The sequence below is a fragment of the Podarcis pityusensis genome (genome assembly GCF_964106645.2).
Source record: "Podarcis pityusensis genome assembly, chromosome: 17".
Lineage (NCBI taxonomy): Eukaryota > Metazoa > Chordata > Lepidosauria > Squamata > Lacertidae > Podarcis > Podarcis pityusensis.
Window position 1 is genome coordinate 12,816,993 of NC_138042.1, and position 22,021 is coordinate 12,839,013.

Sequence of the window (22,021 nt, forward strand, 5' to 3'; positions counted from 1 at the left end):
GGCCTCCTTGGGCTTGCTACCATAAAAAAGCTCAACAACATTGGTCCCCGGCCCACCCCCAAATGGGTAGATCACTGCTAGTCCCCCCCCCCCCGGAGTAGATCGCAGTCTCTTGGGAGTTGGATGTCCCTGCCATAGGGAGTTAAAATGCCTCTTTGTGGAACATCGAAAGGTGTCCAAGCCCATCAGCGAAGAGAGGAGAGATGGGAGAAGAAGGTCTTCCTCTGTGTCTGCAGTGCTCTTCCTCTCCCTGGATTCAGGGGTGCAACAGGGCCGTGGTCCCAGTCTTTTTCCAGCATGTCTCAGCCAGCCAGGCATGCTGCCTTGACCTGCTGTGAATTGCTGAGAAGAGATTGCATGTTGTAGTTGAACTGGACAAGGGGAGGTGAAGAGACAATAAACAGCAATAACAGAATGAAGTGAGGAGGCGGTAGCAGGGATGAGATTACAGAGAAACATGGAGATAGGGGGGCAGTTAATAGAGAGCAGAATGGGGAGGGCGGGCAGAGAAATGGGATATTGCATGACGTACTTCCTCACGGAACCCTGATGGACGCAGGAGGCTTAATTGATCCAAGTGGGATCACTTAAGGGATCTTCTGCAGCAAGCTTTGCTTTAACAGTCATCTGCAGGGTAGCTTTCTATCCTTCCTATAGAAGTGGGGTTCAAAAGGATCTCTAGCTTCTCAAGGACTCTTTGGGCTCCTCCAAATGGGTATATTTGCTGGAATGTTGCACATTCTGAAGTCAGAAACCCGACATTATGCAGCAGTTCTGCGTTCAGTTTAAAGCTTGTTGGCCTGACACGCTAATTTATTGCTTTTTCTTCATTTCTCTTGTCAGGACAGAAAAGTCATTATGAAAACCATGAAGACTTATGTTGAAAAAATAGCTAACGTGAGTATTTTTAAAGATTTGTTTGGTAATTTTGAGCAGCAGAATCCTGTGCATATTTACTCAGAAGCAAGTGTGTCTTAGGAGTGAGGCTTAAAAATGTCACTGTTGTGGCCTTCTTTTCAATTGAAACTGCATGGATTGAGAAGTTTTATTCTCCAGTGTTCAAGCTTATGTATGAAACATCAATATACATGACTTTAAGGAAGAGATTTGAACCTAGACAAAAAAGCAAATTCCATAGCAAAGGGCCAAAAATAGAAGCAGGACTTCTAATTCTTCATTTGAAATAGCTCTGCTTTACACAGAAACAACTGAGGGATGATGACAGGGCTGGGTTTTTTGTTTTGTTAATAAAGCATTCCCCACAAATGAAACCTTAAGCACATTTACTCAGATGTAAGTCTCTCAGAGTTAAGTGAGGCTTAATTCCCAGTAATTGTGCATAAGAATTAGTATGATGGAACTTGTTATTGTGTGAGATGAATAGTCATTGTTGATCTTTAGCAAATGAACTGGACTGGCTGCTTGGTTAATCGGGCTTCTATGTCTTATGTCTTATGATGTTCTTGCTTTTGGGTTCCTATTTCAGGGCGAATTCTCACACTTAGTTTTGCTGGCGGCATTTGACTGCATTGATGACACTAAACTTGTGAAACAGCTAACTATATCTGTAAGTAGTCTGACTTCCTAAAATTCTCAAGATTTCCCATTTCACTTAGTAACAAGGTGTAAATTACACTGGAAACGCTCACGTGTTTTTAGGCCTGGTTTTCAAACATTTCAAGTTTATTTTCTTGTGAGACAAAACTAACTTCATTGTGGTGGTTTTGCTGTTGCTTGGAATGCCATAGCATGCTCCATTTACTCACTGCTTTGATTTGAGATGGTATGTCTTCTGGAAACTCTCAAGTTATGCTGAATCGCTTGGCTACCTAGTGAGTGATTATGCAAAGAATTAAAATATTCCTCCCAGGGCAATACTGCTCTTCAGTATCAAAATAGATGATACTTAAGCTTGTACCATTTCAGAGTATAAGGTAAATTTCAAGGTCCAATGTAGTGCATTACCTATAAAGGTAAAGGGACCCCTGACCATTAGGTCCCGTTGTGACCGACTCTGGGGTTGCGGCACTCATCTCGCTTTAATGGCTGAGGGAGCTGGCGTACAGCTTCCGGGTCATGTGGCCAGCATGACTAAGCCGCTTCTGGCGAACCAGAGCAGTGCACGGAAACGCCGTTTACCTTCCTGCCGGAGCGCTACCTATTTATCTACTTGCACTGGTGTGCTTTCGAACTGCTAGGTTGGCAGGAGCTCACCCTGTCGTGGGGATTCGAACCACCAACCTTCTGATCGGCAAGTCCTAGGCTCTGCGGTTTAACCCACAGCGCCACCCACATCCCTTATCTATAAACGTACACCCAGTCAAAAACAGGGTGTTGAAGCACGTGGTTCTTCTGTTCCCCTCCCCTACATAGAATCACAGAACTGTAGAGTTTGAAGCATCCCAGGGATCATCTAGTCCAACCCCCCGCAAGGCAGGAGCAGCAAAGCTGTGATTCTCCAGGAGCCTGCTTGTTTGTGCTAAGCCATGGTTTGGTTTAGCATTACACGCAGACCACGATTTTGTTATGTAGAATTCTTCGGCAAGTTTATAACTGCAAAATGCACCCAAAGAGGTCTCCGCATCGTTCATAGAAGGTGGTAACGCTGCATGAATCCATTGACAGCTACTTCATTAAAATAAGGAACGTGAACGTCTTTTGCAATATTTCATCACCATTTCCCAAACTATCCTCACCTCTCTGTCTAATAAGTGCAGCGTTGCCACCCGTGTTAGATTAAATGGATGAATCCGTCTTCAGGCAACGTCAAGGGACATGGTTCTGTCGTGACTTCATCTGCCTCAGGCTTCTGTGCAAAATAGAGAGCACTGGCGCTGGCTGAAAGTAGGCTAGAAGTCAGGCAGCAATCACACGCTGGAGCCTTGTAGGAACGTGTTCATAGAAAAAGTTAAAATAGATGTCTTGTTAGACTTTGCACATGGGATGAACCCCTTTCCTCTAACTTGAGAATAAAAAAAGTATTGACGAACAAAGCTGGACTCCTCAAAATAATTTTGCCATTAATCCACATCTAAAAAGTTTATACTAACTGTACCTGCAGATATGCTTAAAGGTGTTTTTCTATATATATACACTCTCCCCTTTCTAAGCACGCAGAAATAAAAAGAGAAGAATTACTTAACAACACAAGGGAAGGAGGTGGAAGGGATGGCTACTGTCTGTCTAGTGGACATGGTTAAGTCAGTTTTTGTCTGTGTTTGGGATGGGTGTATTGGATGTATTACAGCAGCAGTGAAAACTATGAGCCAAGATTGTGATCCCTCTCCAAGTAACTAAAAATGAAATTGTTTGTTGAAAACAATCTTCCACTAACAATGCTTTTCCTCTTCTTTTAGGAAATTAGCGATTCCTTAACCAGCATTGTAAATAACAAATATGGAAGGAAAGTCCTCTTGTACCTGTTAAGTCCCAGGGATACTGCGTATTTCTCACCAGCAATAATCAAAATCCTGGAACAGGGTGATGGAAATGCTTACAGGTAAGCAGAAAATGCCATTTCCACAGTTTTGTGGACGTCCAAATTTAACATTGTCTGCCAGTTGTGCAGAGAAGCAGTTATTTGAAGGAAAGGAAACTAGCAGAACAGGGCTTTCCCCGTGGCATTTCTGTTAACAAGAGTGGAGGCTGGAGAGGAAGGCTATGAGATGATCACCATTTGTTCACACTGCTTGTGTACATTTGCATCTGCTCCCAGGGAGGGGGAGTGGCTGGCTGCACCCAGGTAGAAATGTCTTGCATTGAGCACACGTTTACCCTGCTGCATCTTAGAGTGGCTAACCCATGATTTAAACGTAATAAATATGCCTAGAAATACCGTATTTTTCGCTCCATAAGACGCACCTAGTTTTAAGAGGAGGAAAACAAGAAAAAAATATTCTGAACAAAACAGTAGGTGTATGATTTTTGTGGTTCATGCTGTGGCCACAGACATGTGATCTGATGGTGAATTTGGGGTGACCCAATGCAAAAATCCAGAGGATCCCTGTGGATCCGTGCTTTGTAACCACGTTTTTGCACCATCGCGGCCCCACGCAGCAGTGGGTGTGTGATTTTTTTTTGGTGCAGGCTGTAGCCATGGACATGCTATGTGATCTGATGGTGAATTTGGGGTGACCCAATGTAAAAATCCTGAGGATTCATGGGCTTTTACCTCCCACCTCCCAGGCAGCCTCCACTAGCGTCCCTTATCTCTCTTCTGATTCCACCATCAGCTGTTTCCTTTCAACACTCCCTTCCCTCTTGTTTGCCTTAGTGAAGTGTCTTTTCCTTAGCTGGAGCAGTTTTTTGCTCCTCCTTTTCTTCTAATTTCTCTCCTTATTGCTTTAGTCTTCCTGTTTTCCCCCTTTGCAAGTTTGCTGTCTTTACCACCCCCCTCCCAGGCAGCCTCTTTTATCTCTAGCATCCCTTATCTCTCTCCCCGACCCCCTTCCCTCTTTTTTTAAAAAAAAAGCAAAAAAAAAAGCATGACCTGCTTTTTGCCCCTGGGCAATTCGGCTCCAGGGACCACGCTTTCGCTCCATAAGACGCACAGACATTTCCCCTTACTTTTTAGGAAGAAAAAAGTGTGTCTTACGGAGTGAAAAATACGTACTCCAGATGCAAAAAAGGAAGCTGCCCTTTTTACCCCCTGCGCATCCCCCCCCCCCCCGCAACAGGTGGAAGGTCCCCTGCTGAAATACACCCATCTGTGAATAAGGGAACCATAACTGGTTTCTCTCTATGAGAGCCACATGCAGCCACCCTGAACTGTTTCCCCATCCCTTGCAATTATGGCACTTGCCTCGGCCCCACGTGTAGCCCCCCCCCCCAAAAGCAGTGCTGGTTCTCAGAAAGGGGCCTCCCTGTGCAGATGCAGCCAGGCTTGTCCCCCTCAGTGGCAGGTGGGCGAGGGTCTGCTATTAATGTGAACAGGACTACCCGGGGGTGTTTCGATGATTTCCTGAAGGTTAATCCTCGGACCCAGCCATTTCTCAAGGGATGGAAGGAATCATGTCGGCATGGAGCTCCCATACCTCTCAGCTACGATGTAAAGAAGAGCAGTTCTGCATGCTTATTTTTTTGTGCTTGTCGGACAGCTCCCTCTCATCGCAACATTGCCACGTGTATAATCACTGATGCTTCTGGGGCATTCTGAATTGAGGCGTAAAAGTGTAACCAATTTTCCATTAATGCAGGTTATATTTAGTGCATTCCGGGGAGAAAGCAAGAGGGCTACGTTTGGATTTTAAATTGGACAATTTGGAGTGAATGGATTATGTTGTACCAAACCAAATTCCGGCAGTAAAAGAGCTGCTTTTTATTCCAACAGTAAAAAAGATGTAGATGTTCGCCGCCGTGAACTTCTGGAAGCTGTTTCTCCCGCCTTGTTAAAGTACCTGAACGAACATGCTGAAGAAATGGTGATGGACAAGGCAACGTTCATTGTGGTGACGGGGATCCTCAAGGCCGCTGTTGGCGACGTCCAGCCAGCCATGAAGGCCATTGCTGGCCTCGCGGCAAGAGAGATGGTTCCAGGGGGCAAAGATGGAGAGGTAACTGTGCCTGAAAAGGAGCAAGCGGTAGAGTTAAGAATTGGGGGTCCCTCTCTGGGATCTCCATCCCTGGGATCTGCTGCAATTTGGCTATCAAATTGGGATAAACCAAATTATCCTGATTCAAGCACTGGACTACAGCAAAGGGCTTGTCGAGTCTCATGCAGGATCCTGGGATCCAGCTGGAAGGAACTGCATAATAATTCTTCCACGCTGAAGGAATGATAAGTAGATAATGAGATTTTTTTTTAAGCACAATTTTTGGATCATTTTTAAATGATAAGGAGCAAATTGTTGGGCTGCGTCCAGAACTGCAACTCCACTTGGGCAGCAGGCTTTTTGCAGGCGACAGAAGGTCCTCTTTCTCTCTTGTAACTCTCTGCCCTTCCTCAAAACCGGGTCTGGGGGCCCCTCTGGAGAAGGTTTACAGGGTTGGGGGGGGGGGTGAAGAAGGAACGGAAGCCCCGTCGTGCAAGTGAAACTCGGCTCATGCAGCGTTGGGTAGAACCCATTATTTTTAACCTGTAACTGAAACTTAGGATAACAACATCGTTTCTTGTAGCTGAATGAGGTTGTAAATGTCCTAGCTTGGAGTAAGTAGACTACTTTTGTGGTTTTATAGCTGTATGAACCACTGACTATACTATGCCAAATACACAATTTATTTCCATAATTTCAGCGTGTGGCATATTTTGTCACTTGCCTAAATGATACTTTCCTATAACCTTGAAGCCCACTGGCATTTTAGGAACACATTTGGAGAAAAGAAGCAGATACTTTGGGCTGAGGGTGTTGCATATAATTTATACCCAATGTCTTAAATTTTGTATTGGTATATCTGCTTGTAACATCATTGTAAGCACTTGGCAAATAAAACTTTCGTGCATTTTAACCACCTAAAAGCTTTAATTCCGCACCACTAAAATTGCTTAAGAAATCAAAAGGCAGGAAAGATAGCTAGTTAATGAAGTGAAAGTAAGATGATGGATAGCTTAAATTTAGTAGAAGCTCCAGTGCTTAATGTCTAAACAAACAGCCAGGCCTCTAAACTTATTTAAATGTTCTGAATGGCTTTCCATTTGGCCACCCTTGATTACTTAATGTACCACTTAGTCATGTGGAAAAAACAGATTTTGTTTGTAGGCAGCATTTCTAAATATGCCTGAGCCTTGATCTGATTCCTGGCATTTCGAAAGGCACAGATTGTGATACAGCGAGGGAAGTAAAAAGCACTGCAGGGACTTGACTTTTCCTGTTCTTTTCAAAGCTTCATATTGCAGAGCATCCAGCAGGTCACCTGGTTCTGAAGTGGCTGGTTGAGCAAGACAAGAAAATGAAGGAGAGCGGCCGGGAAGGTATGCTAGTAATTCTGCAAAAGACAGTGGAGTCACTCGTCACAGTCTGTCTAAATGCGTAAGGGACAACGTGGGAGGGATGCAAAGGCTCGTCTGCACTAACTGTTAACCTTGAATAGCTTTGCTTGAAGTGTTTAAATGCATGCCTCCACCCTGGAAGCGTCCAGGAGATTTTATAGACTTCGCTTCATCCAAGCTTAAAAGCAGCACAGCTTGGAAGGAGCTCTCCCTCACCCTTAGCGAGCCAAACAGCTGTCATGTCGGTGGCAGTGCAACCCTATATACCTGCTCCGAAGTAAGGCCCTCTGAGTTCAGTGGTCCTTGCTCCCAGGAATGTGCTTAGAGGATTGCATCCTAAGTTCCATTAATTGGGCATCTTGTGTACTTCTTCTGTGGAAGTCGGGGGCTGGATACGGAAGGGACGTTGCTGACAGGAGCCATAGGAAGGTTTGCGCAGCTAATACAGAGATTGCCCATTATTTTCTGCTAAGTGCGATCCAGTTGCACTCGATTGTTGCGCTTGCAGTGCCAGGTGAGTTCAGGCACTGCTGCTGGTGCGGGAGATTGGGGGGCACAGGAGAAAGTCAACTCCAGGCAAATGGGTTCTAAACAAATTGCCGTCACGCAGAGTATAATCTCTGTCACCTACAGCTTCAGTTGATTTGATCTTGATAATACGTTTTCCCATTTGAGTCTATGAATTTGTACTAGGGTGGGGGTTGTTTTGTGTCCCCACCAACCACTCACAATTTCTTCAAATTGTTTTGCTTGCAAAGCCCCCTTGTTAAACCGACTGAAGTTTCTGGACATTTTTCTTATTTTGCAATATATCAGAGTTGGGAGGGTCCCCAGTGGTCATCTCGTCCAGCCCCCTGCAGTGCAAGAATCTTGACTAAAGCATCCATGAAATGGCAGGTGCTTTCCATGCAAAGAATTGTGGGGGTATTTTAAGCTCTTGGTGCTGTGAAATATGGAACTGCCCTTCTCTTCCATAACTGGTTCTGTGGGTCTGAAGGTTTCAGTTTGTCCACATCGGAAATAGCTCTTGCCATCCTGTCCATTAAATTGAGATAGAGGATTGTGCTGTTACAGTCTCGATTATTTCTTAGCATCGCTCAGAAATTAAGGCCTATTACAAATGTGGGGTGCAGGTGACGCTATGGGTTAAACCACAGAGCCTAGGACTTGCCGATCAGAAGGTTGGCGGTTCGAATCCCCGTGACGGGGTGAGCTCCTGTTGTTCGGTCCCAGCTCCTGCCAACCTAGCAGTTCGAAAGCACGTCAAAGTGCAAGTAGATAAATAGGTACCACTCTGGCAGGAAGGTAAACGGCATTTCTGTGTGCTGCTCTGGTTCGCCAGAAGCGGCTTAGTCATCCTGGCCACATGACCTGGAAGCTGTACGCCGGCTCCCTTGGCCAATAAAGCGAGATGAGTGCCGCAACCCCAGAGTCGGTCACGACTGGACCTCATGGTCAGGGGTCCCTTTACCTTTATTACGAATGTATTGAATAGTCAATGGTTCTGAGGCAGTCTGTGAATATACAATTTACAAGTGTTAAAGCCCCTTTACACAAAGTTTTAAATGGGTTTGTGTGGTGTCTAACCTGGTCTTTATTTTTAACAGAATGTTTTGCAAAAATACTCGTAGAGCACGTGGGCATTGATCTTCTGAAGACCTGGGCAAACGTCAATCGTGGTGCGATTATTCTGTGTCGGTATGTACTGCATTTAATGACTGAACTAGCAGTAAAATGCTGCATATGCTTTAGGCAGCAAAACAGCTTCATTGTGATTTCTTACTTTCCTGTTCTTCTTTCTTATCTGCTACAGTCATAGATGCCTTATGCTGCTGTTCTATTTGCAATCAGGATGTAGCCTTTGCTTGGCTAGTTAAGCATCACTGCATTGCCTTGAAAGCTAAATCTTTCTCCTTGCTTTTTGCTAGCCTGACCAAAAAGTGCCAGGAAATCCCTTCTGTGCAGTACTCTTAATCTGGAATTGCTTTTGAAAGACTTCCCACGGGTTTCTAATACCTTGTCCTATTGCCCTATCTCTTGTTTCAAGGCGTTATTTGGTTTATCTGTTTAAAGCAACAAGCGTTTACATTCAGGAGCAACCGATGATTGCCATTTGTATGGTAATTCCATCTACCTCAGTGAGTCCACACCATAGAGGCTGCCCCTTCAAGGCGTATAGTTTAGCCAGCATTGACTGAGAACATGAGCGCGAGATGCATCGTAGCGGGAGCAATGGGGCTCCTCTTCCACTGCTGTGTGCATCTCAAAGTCTGCACGGAGGAGTGGGCGGGGGGGGGGGGAAGAGAAGTGAAATCCTGCTGCAGAAATACAGTATTTTTCGCTCTATAGGACGCACTTTTCCCCCTCCAAAAATTAAGGGGAAATGTGTGTGCGTCCTATGGAGTGAGTGCAGGCTCCTTGGCTTCAGTGATAGCAACGCGAAGCCTCCGAAGCGCAGAGGGAGCGCTCCATCAGAGAGAGCAAGAGGGGTCGGTGCGCACTCGCACACCGAAGCCTTTGGAGTACAGCGCGAGGTCCCGCCTTTGGAGCACAGCTCCAAAGTGTGTCCTATAGAGCAAAAAATACTGTATTTCTGCAGCAGGATTTCACTTCTCTTTCTCTCCCCCCCCCCCGCCCACTCCTCCGTGCAGACTTTGAGATGCACACAGCAGAGGAAGAGGAGCCCCATTGCTCCCACTACGATGCATCTCGGGCTCATGTTCTCAGTCGCACTCGCACACCGAAGCCTTTGGAGCGCAGCGCGAGGTCCTGCTGTGCTCCAAAGGCGGGACCTCGCGCTGTACTCCAAATGCTTCGTGTTCCTTTTGCTGAAGCCGGGAGAGCAAGACTCTCCTGGCTTCAGCAGAGAGGGAGAACTGCACAGCGCCCCTTCAGAAATGGAAGGGGCTCCGTTTCTCCTGCCGCTTCGCTGAAGGGGCGCTGAGCGGAGAGGGGGAGAATTTTTTTTTCTTGTTCTCCCCCTCTAAAACAAGGTGCGTCCTATGGTCGGTGCGTCCTATAGAGCGAAAAATACGGTAGATTCTCATTGTGCAAGCAGGTGGGCCCCCTTGGGTGTCGCCCAGAGTGATGCTGCAGCCCTTTTTGAACCGTTGCCTTTCCATCGTTGGCTCACACCTGAAGCAAGCAGCTCAAAAGAGCCGCTTTGCTTGTTTCATGGTACTGCGTTTGGCAGCCCAGTTAAACGGAAGTATTTACAGCCCCCTCCTCGCTCACAAAAGTGTCTTAACCATAATTGGTGGCACATGAACGACTTGCACTAATGAGCCCCTGCTTTTGTGTGCAGAAATTCCCTTTCACAGCAAATCCGCCAAAGATGTTTCCAAGTTGGGTCTTAATTTCTGCCTTGCCTTAATTTGGCAGCCCAGCTCCTGATGTTGATCACTATGGCAACGTGTACTGTTAAATGAAAGCGATCGGCGGACGCGTTCAGTGCATCACAGAAGCGGAGGAATGGAAGGGAACTAAATGCCACATCTTCCTGCCCTCTATAACTAAAGCAGGCTCCTTAATTGCTCCCTCTATTAACTTGCCCCCTCTTTCCCCAAAGCAGATAGATGCCTTCAGGTCTAAGGGGTCAGCTGGTAAAAGCAAACTGAAATGGCACAAATCAGCAAAGGTGCTGCTCGAGGGACAGTTGAACTGAAGCCCTCAAGTGACCAGCTCCTCTGACATCTGTAAACGGATCTGGCCCTTTCTGTACAAGTCCTTGCTTTCCAGTATCCCATCTCGTAATTCACCGCCCCCATTTTTAGTGCTTCTTCTGACACAAAGGAAAATAACCTCCCTGACTCTCTGGGTCACTACAAATACAGCAGGCTTAAATCAAGCGTCTGCTGATAGGTTTATTATATTAATGTAGAGTTTTAACGCTCAGCTGCTGGCTTTCTAATATAGATCTATAGGGATTTTTGCACGACACTTTGGAACAGATCCCTTGCATTTGACAAGCACACTTAATTCCTTTGAAATCTCTAATCCCGCATGCAGATGTTGCATAAAGATTTGGGAAGAGCTCTTTCAACCTTTACTGTGAAGTTTTCTTCTTCTACAGAGATGTGGGAAATCCTGGTATAGAATGGAAACGGCTCAGTTGCTCTGCTAAAAAATGCTGAACTTTGCTTAGAATGTGTATATTCCTATTGTCGTTCAGCCCTCTTCCAAGTACAGTTGTCGAGTGTGCTTTAAATGAGTGATCCTCCCAATTTTTGATTCACATAAGATATTTGGCCAGTCTTCAGTGCTTCTCAAATGTTTCCTTTTCCATTTTTAGATTCCTAGTCTCTCTTCCTTTCTTTCAGTGGAATGCTGATGCAGCTTAGCAGGGGCTGCCATTGACTGAGCAGCAGCTTTTCTGAAAGTCATATTAGTTTTCAAATGCATCTCTCTGTGTGCGCGCATATGCATTAGTTAGTAGATAATAAAATTTCAAGATTGTTATACTGCAGCACAATGCATGAACTGCAGCGTGACGTCTGATGAGCAGGTGGTTCCCAAGACCAGGTGAGCCCCAGAGGAAGAGGCAGGCCAGGCCAGGCCAGGCCAGTTCCTCCGTGACCATAGAACCCTGGAATTGTAGAGTTGTGGAAGGGACCCCAAGGGCCATCTAGTCTAACCCCCTGAAATGCAGGAACCATTTTGTGTTTCTTTGCTGCCACGCCCCTGTTGCTGCTGCTGGTGAGGCAGGGGATGGAGGAAACTTCTGCCGCTGCTCCTCTGGGAAGCAGCGAGAAAAGGCAGCATTTTAAAGCACATCCTTTCCCCTTGCCTTTCCAGAGCAACAGCTGCACTCCTCTTGACACCCCCACCACTGGCAGGGGAGCAGCAGGGGGCGGTTGAAGGGAAGAAAGTATTTCTCACTTTTGTCATCATCCCCAGCCCCTGGCTGCTCCCCATATTGCTGCCGCCATAGAGGGGGTGCAGAGTGGTGTGTAGAGGCTGTTGGTGAGCAACACAAGCAGAGGCGCAGCCCATAATTTAAGGTTACCAGACGTCCCCACATTTACAAATCAGTCCCCTGACAAAATCCTACCATTCCTATTGAAGTTGAAAAGTGTCCCCAGATTCATTGGAAAAAATCTGGTAACCTTACCATAATTCATTGCAGGATCTTCAGGGCAGCACAGCTTTGGGCAGTATCCTGAACTGATGACAGGGTTCGAAGCATGAGCTTGAAATCTGTGGGCTCTAGGTACAGATTCAGCCTGCCCCTCCTGCCCTCCGGAAGAGAGGCTAGTTTCTCCTTTGGGGTGACACCCGGGCACAAAAAGGGAACGTGAACTTGTCTCTCTGCTCAAGTCACCAGCTGGCTTCCTACATCTTTGGCTTCCCTTTCCCTAAGATTAATAGCAAGCCCCAAGAGGCACCAGGCGTCCTGGATGTGCCCATTGCCCCTGCTTAGCAAGAGACCGTTCGTCTCTAGAAGGGGCAATGGCGGGGGGCCGGGATAACTCTGCTGCAATATCTGTGCTGGCGGGGCACATTTCCACCTTCTCTCTAAGGCTGCTGCACCTGGTTCTTGCCTCTGTTTGTTACCAGGGCGCAAAACATAATTTATTATTTATACCCTGCCCATCTGGCTGGGTTTCCCCAGCCACTCCGGGCAACTTCCAACAAAGTATTAAAATACAGTAGTCTGTTAAACATTAAAAGCTTCCCTAAAGAGGGCTGCCTTCAGATGTCTTCTAAAGGTCTGGTAGTTGTTCTTCTCTTTCACATCTGGTGGGAGGGCGTTCTGCAGGATGGGCGCCACTACCGAGAAGGCCCTCTGCCTGATTCCCTGTAACTTGGCTTCTCGCAATGAGGGAACCACCAGAAGGCCCTTGGAGCCGGACCTCAGTGTCCGGGCAGAACGATGGGGGTGGAGACGCTCCTTCAAGTATACTGGACCGAGGCCATTGTGGGAGTTTATTAGGATAGTGGCCTGACATGCATGCCAATGTTGAATTCAGAAATGCTTCCTCTGAGTAGCAGGTTTTTTCATCTGCTCCCAAACGCCCCCCAAAAGATCCCAATTAGTGGATAAGGTGAAACCAGAGGCAGGTCTTTAGGCTCGTGGTGCTTACAATTCCTGCTTCCCCCTGGGAAACTGCCTTGGGGGGTTAGGGGGTGATCTGGGAGAGAAGGGGATCTGGTGCGCTGATCTGCAAGGGGCCCTTGTGGAGCGGACTTTCACCTCGCTTCCTGCCGCCCTTCTTCCAGCGAGGTCCTCTGCTAGCTTGGAGTCAGTTACACAAATGGAAGGAGCTCTTCTGCTCAGGCCAGGGCAAAGCAGGATCTCTAATGTACCAAGGCATTAAAGGCATGCAAACTCCGCAGCGTACCGCTTCAAACTAACAACGCTGTGCTTTTTGGATAAGGCAGAACAGTTTGACTCCCTTGCCATCCTGCTTTAGGTCACATTGAGAAACAGATTTTTAATCACTCCGCAAGCCACATTAATTCTTCTCCCATTCTGTTTGGTTTGGCAACATAATCCTTATTATGTATCTAAAAAAAAACCTGCTCATTTAATCAGAAGGTTATGATAAAAATAACATTACAGTTCGAAATGAATCTGCCACTCCAACTTCCGATCAAGGCACAGGGCCTCCTTTGTCAAATGTGAGGCTGCCACTCGCTAACTGGGATACAGAAAAAGTTCTCCAAACTGGTCTGTGTGGTTTTCCCTGGAACTATGCCTGGATCTTCGTTTGCAGCTTCGTTTTAGCCCTATTAATACTACTGTCAGTGCAAACATTTTCTCCCTAAAACCATTTTCCTCGATGAATTAAAAGTAAGATACTTGGAAGCTTTTTTTCCTTTTTTGCAGTTTTGAAGAGCAGTGATTTATATTTTGTAAATTCTATGGCTGGTCACTTTCCTGTGTATTCTGACATCCCAGTGTCCATGTTATCCCGTGTTGAGATGGCCAACGTCTAAATTAAATGCTTCAGAATTTAAGAAAATAAACTGCTGCTATTTGCTATTAGGCAATTATCCCAATGGATGCTTTGACAAAGCAGATGGTCTCCCAAGCATTGATTTCTCTTTCTGCTTGTCACATTTCATTCTGATTGTAATTTTGATTTTTGATATTTTCTTTTTGTTTATAGCCTTCTTCAGAGCTCCGATCAGGAAGTGGCAACAGAAGTAAAAGCTGGACTAAAAAGTATTATTCCAAAGCTTAAAAAAAGGACTAAAGATGGCACCGCAGCAGGAAAGGCACTGCTGGAGAAATTATCGTCATAACTTAAAGAAGTTATTAAGTGGACAACTTTTCTGTTTGTGGAAGCAAATCTTCCTTTTAACACATCTAAAGGACAGGTTTTTGGGGTAAAGATGAGTTAACCTTTTTAAAAAACACAACACAATATGTCAATAAGCACTTAGGCTTTTTCAGAATATTTGGTTATCTTTTTTCTCTTCTTTGGCATCAGTTTAATTGTCCCTGGAGGGGAAGATCTCTTTGATTAGCCGGGCAGCTGAAAACTATATTACCATGTGCCTTCCTTCCTTCATCATTTTAGTCTCCTTGTCCACATTCAGCTCCAGGCAGCAACTGCTTCCCCCTCTCTCTTCCTCCCCACCTTTGGTCTCCCATCGTTCCAGCCACCTGTTTGACTTTCCTCCTTTTGACTGCCAACCTTTCCTCTAATGCTTGCAGATCTGCATTGCAAATTCCCCTTCTGCCTCCAAGTTTCTCCTTTTCATCGGTTGCCTGCTTCCCAGTCCTCCCACTCCGCTGTCTCTACCACTGGTGCCATGGCTGCTGTGCGTTTTCCGTCTCGATTTCAGGTGAAAGGAGCCCCACTTTAGCCAAGAGCTCTTCAAGGCCAGAGTTGTGAGATGGACTGGAATGCTCCTTAGTGGGAGGGTGGTTGGTGTTCGTTTACAACACACTCAAAGTCTGAAACCTGAGTTAGGTTCCGACGTGATCATTTACTCAGTTGTCACAGTAAACTCTTGGTTCTCCTTAACCAGGGAAGGGAGAGCTAAGGGCAACAGGAGGCCAAGGAAGGACAAGTGCTGGTGATTGCCCAAATAATCAAGGAGCATGACGCTTGCACTAAGTGAATAGTGCTTGTAGGTGGTTCACGTTTAAAGTCCCTCTTCACTCTCTTGCCCAAAAAATCCTCTCTAATCTCAGCAGAAGAAAAACATGCTGTTCCTATGGAAACACCTTTTTTAACAATTCTGAACACAGCTCCTAGATTTCTAAAAAGATGAGTTTGGTGGAATAACTGTTATTAGCAGTGTTCTTTTATGGAATAAAGTATTTCCTTTCTTGAATCTGAAGGTATGTGGACTGTTAATGAACTTGAATGGTAAGGCTAAAAACTAGTTCAACGTTTTCTCTGCAATTTGGCTGGCAGCTTTGGGTGTGCCGTACTCCGGTTAGGACTTAATCATGCATAGGTGGCAATACGTGACTCTCCTCCCTCTTTGCCATAATTCCCTGGAGGAAAATTGCTTTACTCAGTGGACAGAGGAGAACGCCTGGCTTTAATCCCGATACTTCAGCTGGAGCGATTCAATTCCACTTGAGTCCAAACGAAGCTTAATTGGCACTCACACATATGAAATAACACAGTGGGTTTAGAATTAATAATGTGAAAATATTATCTTGCAGACCGTAGCGCTGCAAGTACTGTATTTTTCTGGGTATAACAGCGTATAAGACTCCTATTTTTTTGGAGGAAATGGGGGGAGATTGCCCAGAGTTGTTAAACTTTTTTCGGGGGGGGGGGAAGGATTGCCCAGAGTTGATTTTTTTTTGGGGGGGGGGATTGCCAACAATGGCTCGCCTGCCACTGACAATCGCACGCATCAACGAAGCCACCAATCGTCTGCCCACTCACTGCCAGCAGCCGCCAATTGCCCACCCAATTCCCACAGCAGCCAATCGCCAGCAGACCTTGCCGCAAACACCAATCACCCGCCCGAATACCGCTGACAATCTCCTGGTCACGGCAGCCACCAATCGCCCGTCCCACCTCTGCACTATCCGTTTATAAGATGACCCCCAATTTTTAGCATTTTTAAAAAATTTAGAAACCTCGTCTTATACATGGAAAAATACCGTAAGTTAGAAGTAAATATTAAAAGCTTGTCAAAGTGGATCATGTAGATGGAATTCTTAGTACGGAAGGGAGAGATCTCTCCTGCAAAGCGATTGGCTGGAACTGCTTTGGTACTTAACAAGCTCAGCGCTGTCTGCTAATGAACCCTGACATATACCTGCTGCATCGCCCAAAGGAGGGGGACTAGGGAAAGCCCTTATCTGCTGATGGGGCAGTGTGGTGCCGACTGCACTCCCCCAATCCGCCTAAGCGTCATTACCCTGTGTCACACTTAAAGGTTAATCTCAACTCGATCTAATTGGCAGTGACAAAAAGGGTTTGCCCACACAGCCACTCTCACGGCTCATCAGTTCCCCTAACAAGATTGTCTCTTGTGACAGTGAAACAGATAACTTTGATTAGCATCAGATAACCAATTTAAAGGCCAGCAAAAATGGCCCTGGCTGGGACAAAGGGTGGCGGAAGTTTTGAGCTCCCCTTCAGATTTGCAGTCCCAGAGCAAATGCAGTTTTTCCAAAATATCAACATAAAGTTTACTCAGTGGCCCCGTCCTCTGCGGAGGAGCCAAATAAAGTTTAATTTAGCCGAAAGTAAATATTGGAGGTGTGCTTCTCAAACAGCAGATTATGAACATGCAGTTTTGTTAACAAGTAATTAAATGATGGTTAACTTGTGTGCTTTCATTAGCTTTTATCTCAGTTGTCTGTTGTAACTGCTTTTTCTGCCCTTTCCAGACTCAGGAAAGCAGTGTGTGTTTATTTGTCTTTTAGATGTTGCTTTAATCCAAATAAGTTATCCTACAGACACATCAAAGATCCAAGGAAAAAGTGTTGGCATTGTACGTTTTGTGCCTTCCAAAATTTGGATGTGGACAAAGTGGGACTTGCATGTCTGTTCTGCGATCATGGAATGATCTGTCCATCTACCCGGACATAAACACGGACATGAAACTATTTGTTTTGAATAGATCAGTTTTCATCAGTGTTTAGCAATGGACTTGATTCTGTGACACTTTCGCTGTGTTGGATGTCTCTGGTTTAGATATCTTCAAGAACTGCTCTTAGTCACAGAAGTGAAACGGAAGCTCATGGTGTTAGGAGGCAACATACACTGGGAAATTGGATAGGGCTGTGGCGTAGAAATTTCATCAGACAGGTCCTTGGTGCTGCTGCCATGCAGGTGGAATAGGAATCCTGCTGCTGCCATTAGCATGCTTTCTTAGCCTTGTCAATCCCCACACCCATCGGGCCATCTCTGGACCACCCAGTTTTCCTTCTGAGATGGCAAAGTCGCAACAAGACTTAACCGTGCCAATGTCATAAAGGGAAATTTTTTTGCTTTGAATGCACTTGCAACGATACGTCCTGTGTCCCACCCCCCATAATGTCTCAAGTGAAACTGATTTGTAAAAATGTTACATGGAAAAAATACGAGAGACATTACACATACTTCTGTAAAACAAGAAAATCTCTAATTAAAAAAAATGTATATTTCAACATTTTTTTTAATTCATTATAAATCTTTTCCCAGAATTCCTTAACCTTAGGACACGTCCACATCCAGGGGAATGTTTTTGCCTGGCGCCTAAAGACATTTTTGTGTGTGTCCTCCCTCTTTTCTTTCCTTTTTTGACAAATTAGATGCAGAATGTATCTCTTCTGGGGGGAAAAAACAAAAAAAACCCCGATACGTCCTGTGTGACTTCAGATCTGGAGCTTCACTGTGGTCATAGAATCACAAAATTGTGGAGTTGGAGCCCTGAAGGTCATGCAGTCCAGCCCTGACAATGCAGGGATAGGCAGCTGTCCCTTACAGGGATCGAACCTGCAGCCTTGGTGTTCTCAACACCCCGCTCTCACCAGCTGAGCTATCCAGGGTGAATAATGGGGTAACCACTCTGCATGGAGGACCTTAAGGTCCACAAATGACAACACTTTGGAGGTCCCAGGTCACAAGATGGTTAGATTGGTCTCAACTAGGGCCAGGGCCTTTTCAGTACTGGCCCCGACTTGGTGGAACGCTCTGTCACAACAGACTAGGGCTCTGTGAGACTTGACATCTTTCCACAGGGCCTGCAAGACAAAGTTGTTCTGCCTGGCCTTTGGTTTGGACTCAGTCTGACTCTTATGTTTCCCTCCCCTTATATGGTTTTGATCTATGGGCTACTATTAAAATGAGGCTGCATTTGAAATTGCATTTTAACCTGTATTTTAATTTGGTGTTTTTTTTTCCTATTATGATTTTATTGTAATTTTACTGGTGTTAGCCGCCCTGAGCCTGGCTCTGGCCGGGGAGGGCAGGGTATAAATAAAATTTATTGTTGTTGTTATTATGATAGCAGTGAGTAAGAAGGGAAAGTGCCCAATTTAATAGATCACAAACTAAGTGTGAAAAGCTGTTGGCAAGAGTTGTGGGTGGTGGGAGCTGGGTGGGAATGGAGATGCAGCCCAGAGTTCGGCCATTTATGGTCCATTCATTCCACTGGAAAGGACATTGTTGTCTCCCCACCGCCAGCTTCCCATGGCTCACTGGGACAACTAGTTAGGGCAGAGAACAGAAGGCACTTAAGTGGTGTCACCAACCCTAAGCTCTTTGCAAACCTGCTTAATGTATAGGCGTGGAATGAGGCATATTTGTTATATGTATTTTCAGAAACTGAGAAAGTAAGTTTAAAAAGACCACTCACCAGTTGGTTGTGTGCTTTAAAGCAATATGTCTGGCACTTCTGTCTGTGCTCTTACATCTCGTTGTTCATTTGTGTGTCCGTTTTAAATTGCCTTAACAGACATATTCCCAAAATATGATTCCTGTAGCATTTGGAAGCCGTAATCCGGGATAAAAAAGGCAGATTACATTGGTATGTTGTGTAATTTCTGTACTACTCCATAAAGAAGTTAATAAAGGTTATGTAAACAGGGGATCAGCGCAAGCCAAGTATTTCTGTGCATTGCAAGTTAAATGGGACAAAAATCCAAGGTTCTAAATATAGCTGTTAAACCAAGTTTAAAACAAGTGCATGAGATTGCAGCCCAGAATTCTGACACTGTCCGGAGTATTGAGGTTCCTGCAGTTTAGGCCACAGCTGCTTTTGCTGTTCTGAAGCTAAAAATGAGGCAGGATTTAGGATCAAATGTTACTCTTTGCCTCAGGGCTCTGCGGATAGAGCCAGCTGCCCAGTGAACTGTGGCTGCTCTTTAAGCACTCCTTCAACAGCCAGGTTTCCAAACTGGGACGTCTCATGCACTCCTCATCTTTCCCCGGGGGGGGGGTGTTTTTGCACAACGGCATCTGGGCAAACCCCAGTTCAGCCACAGCCCCTTTTTAGAGGGGGGCTTCCAACGGGGCCACCAGGAAAGGACAACATTTTGATCGAGCTTGTGGGGCTGGCGGTGGGGGGAAGTGCTGCTTTCCCCCACCGCCAGCCTCAAAACCAGGTCAGGGAGCAGCGCAAAGGCATCACACGCCTTCCCGCTGCCCTCAGGTTTGTGGGGCTGGCGGTGAGGGGAAGCGCTCCTTTCCCCCACTGCCAGCCTGAAAGACCAGACTCCTGGCTTCAGTGAAAGCAACGCGAAGTCTCCGGAGCACAGGCTTCGGAGGCTTCGCGTTTCTATCGCTGAAGCCAAGGAGCCTGCATTTGCTCCATAGGACGCACACACATTTCCCCTTAATTTTTGGAGGGGGAAAAGTGTGTCCTATAGAGTGAAAAATATGGTAGTTTCATCCTTTCTGAAAGTTTTCCATCGTGAACATGTCTGTCTTCTCCTTTTGCCTGGAGTGAAGACGATCAGCCAGAATCAGTGAGCTATATTGCTAGACTTTATTATCTTAATAAAAAAAATCCTTCCAGTAGCACCTTTAAGACCAACTAAGTTAGTTCTTGGTATGAGCTTTCGTGTGCAAGCACACTTCTTCAGATACATTGAAACAGAAGTTGCCAGATCCTTCTATATAGTGAGAAGGTGGGGGGGGGGGTATTACTCAGAAGGGTGGTGGGAATGGGAGATTGGCAGATAGCTGAGATGAGCCTGCTGACGAGCTCTATTATCTTAGTGTCTCTTAAGAGTTTCATTACTCTCTGCAAAAGAAAAGAAAGAACACACTTTACTAAGGTCATAAAATGCATCACAGTGTTAATTTTCCATTGTTGGTTCACTGAGACAGTAACCATGCTTGCCTGAAGTAATACGTTATATTTGGGTATTATTTGGGAGGCAGGGAGAAATAGGGAGACTTGGCAGCTGAACTAATGAAAGGCTCTTTGCCTTGCATATGTTGTGCATCTCATGTTTATCTTTTGTTTTTAAATCTTAACATCAAACGGCAATAAACCAGTGTCTGGTGTGTAATCACATGATAAAAAGCTCTTCCACTTTTCTTTTTAAATCCTTGTTCATAGAAAACCAGCTGCTTTGGAGGAGGGTGATAGCCTAAGCGTTACTCTGGCATGCTAATTTTCTATGCTTTTCAGGGGTTTTCCTCCCATTACAAGAGCCCCTACTCACAATCTGAAGTGGTACATTCCAGACACAGGTTGCCACCCCACCTGTGAAGTGGTTGGCTCTACACCTGCAGCAGGAGGACGTGACATAGACCGCACCATTTCAGAACACAGGTGGGGATCATGTTTTGGGATGCTCTCCATTAAAAGCTACTTGCAAGCAGAGTTGGGCGAATGCCCAGCCTTATCATTCCTTCTGCTTGATATGCTGCTTTTTCCTTTGAAGGTGTGTGGCTTGTCTCCCTGCACATGAGCATTCAAAGTTGTTTCTCCCTCTGCACACAAAATGTTTCAGTCCATTCTGCATCCTGTGTAGTTGGATAGATGACCCTGAGAATATAAGAGTCTTGGATTGTATGGTGTAGATTGTGATAAGCTCTAAGAATGAGTCCCTCTTCAAAGGGACAGGACACTTTTATCACTATTTAATAATCCTTGGCAAGAACGCTATTTTTCTCACTCGTAAGTTCAGCTCAGTCCAGCATCCTCAGCACCCAGCAGAATCAGGGAAGGGCCACAGGCCCTGACACTGGGTGCCTGCTTTCCTTTCTTAAGGATAAGAATTAAGGACCACAACACTCATCCTGGCACCATGACAAGAACTGCAGGAAAGAGAGGACTGTCCCCGAATGTTTCCTCAGGAAATGAAGGACTGCTCTCCTGGTCATGATCTGCTGTGGAAGATTCCTTTGCCCAACCCAACCCACACACCAGCTCTTTTTCAAAACTGCATTTTGTGTTCCTATACATCTATTCCTTACATCTGTGGCAGTCAGAGGCAATATGTCTGAATGCCGGCTGCTGAGCGGACAGATTTGTCCATTTTGGTCTTTCCGTTTCTCATTGTTCCAACCTTACAGTAAGTTCCAGTTTGCAACAGCCAGGGGTGGGGAGCATGTTCTCCTCCAGATGTTGTTGGGTTCCAGTTGCCAGTGGTACAGCCAAGGATGATGGGAGTTGTAGCCCAACATTTCTGTACTTCAGTTGCTGCTTTTACCCCAGTGCTCTTCCATCCTGTCCAATGCTTCTCTGGATAGCTGATTTTTTAAAAGAAAACCCTATCTAAGGTAAAGGTAAAGGGACCCCTGACCATTAGGTCCAGTCATGGCCGACTTTGGGGTTGCGGCGTTCATCTCGCTTTATTGGCCAAGGGAGCCGGCGTACGGCTTCCGGCTCATGTGGCCAGCATGAGTAAGCCGCTTCTGGCGAACCAGAGCAGCGCACGGAAACCTTCCTGCCGGAGTGGTACCTATTTATCTACTTGCACCTTCCTGCCGGAGTGGTACCTATTTATCTACTTGCACTTTGACGTCCTTTCGAACTGCTAGGTTGGCAGGAGCTGGGTCCGAACAACGGGAGCTCACCCCATTGTGGGGATTCGAACTGCCAACCTTTTGACTGGCAAGCCCAAGGCTCTGTGGTTTAACCCACAGCACCACCCGAGTCCCAAAACCCTATCTGCTAATGTCATTTTTTGCTGCCCTTCCTTGCCTGAATGGAGTGCACTGCATCAACCAA

General features: G+C 45.8%; 1 protein-coding gene across 1 annotated transcript in view; it reads left to right on the forward strand.

The window, feature by feature from the left end:
• Positions 1–15,214, forward strand: part of PUM3 (pumilio RNA binding family member 3) — a 28,892-nt gene extending 13,678 nt beyond the window's left edge. Inside the window, exons 11-17 of the mRNA XM_080987812.1 lie at positions 844–897; positions 1,487–1,567; positions 3,357–3,499; positions 5,330–5,552; positions 6,820–6,907; positions 8,533–8,623; positions 14,038–15,214. Of these exons, the coding sequence (XP_080843938.1) occupies positions 844–897; positions 1,487–1,567; positions 3,357–3,499; positions 5,330–5,552; positions 6,820–6,907; positions 8,533–8,623; positions 14,038–14,173 (816 nt within the window). The 3' untranslated portion in view covers positions 14,174–15,214. The remainder of the gene's footprint in view (positions 1–843; positions 898–1,486; positions 1,568–3,356; positions 3,500–5,329; positions 5,553–6,819; positions 6,908–8,532; positions 8,624–14,037) is intronic.
• Positions 15,215–22,021: the final 6,807 nt, after the last annotated feature.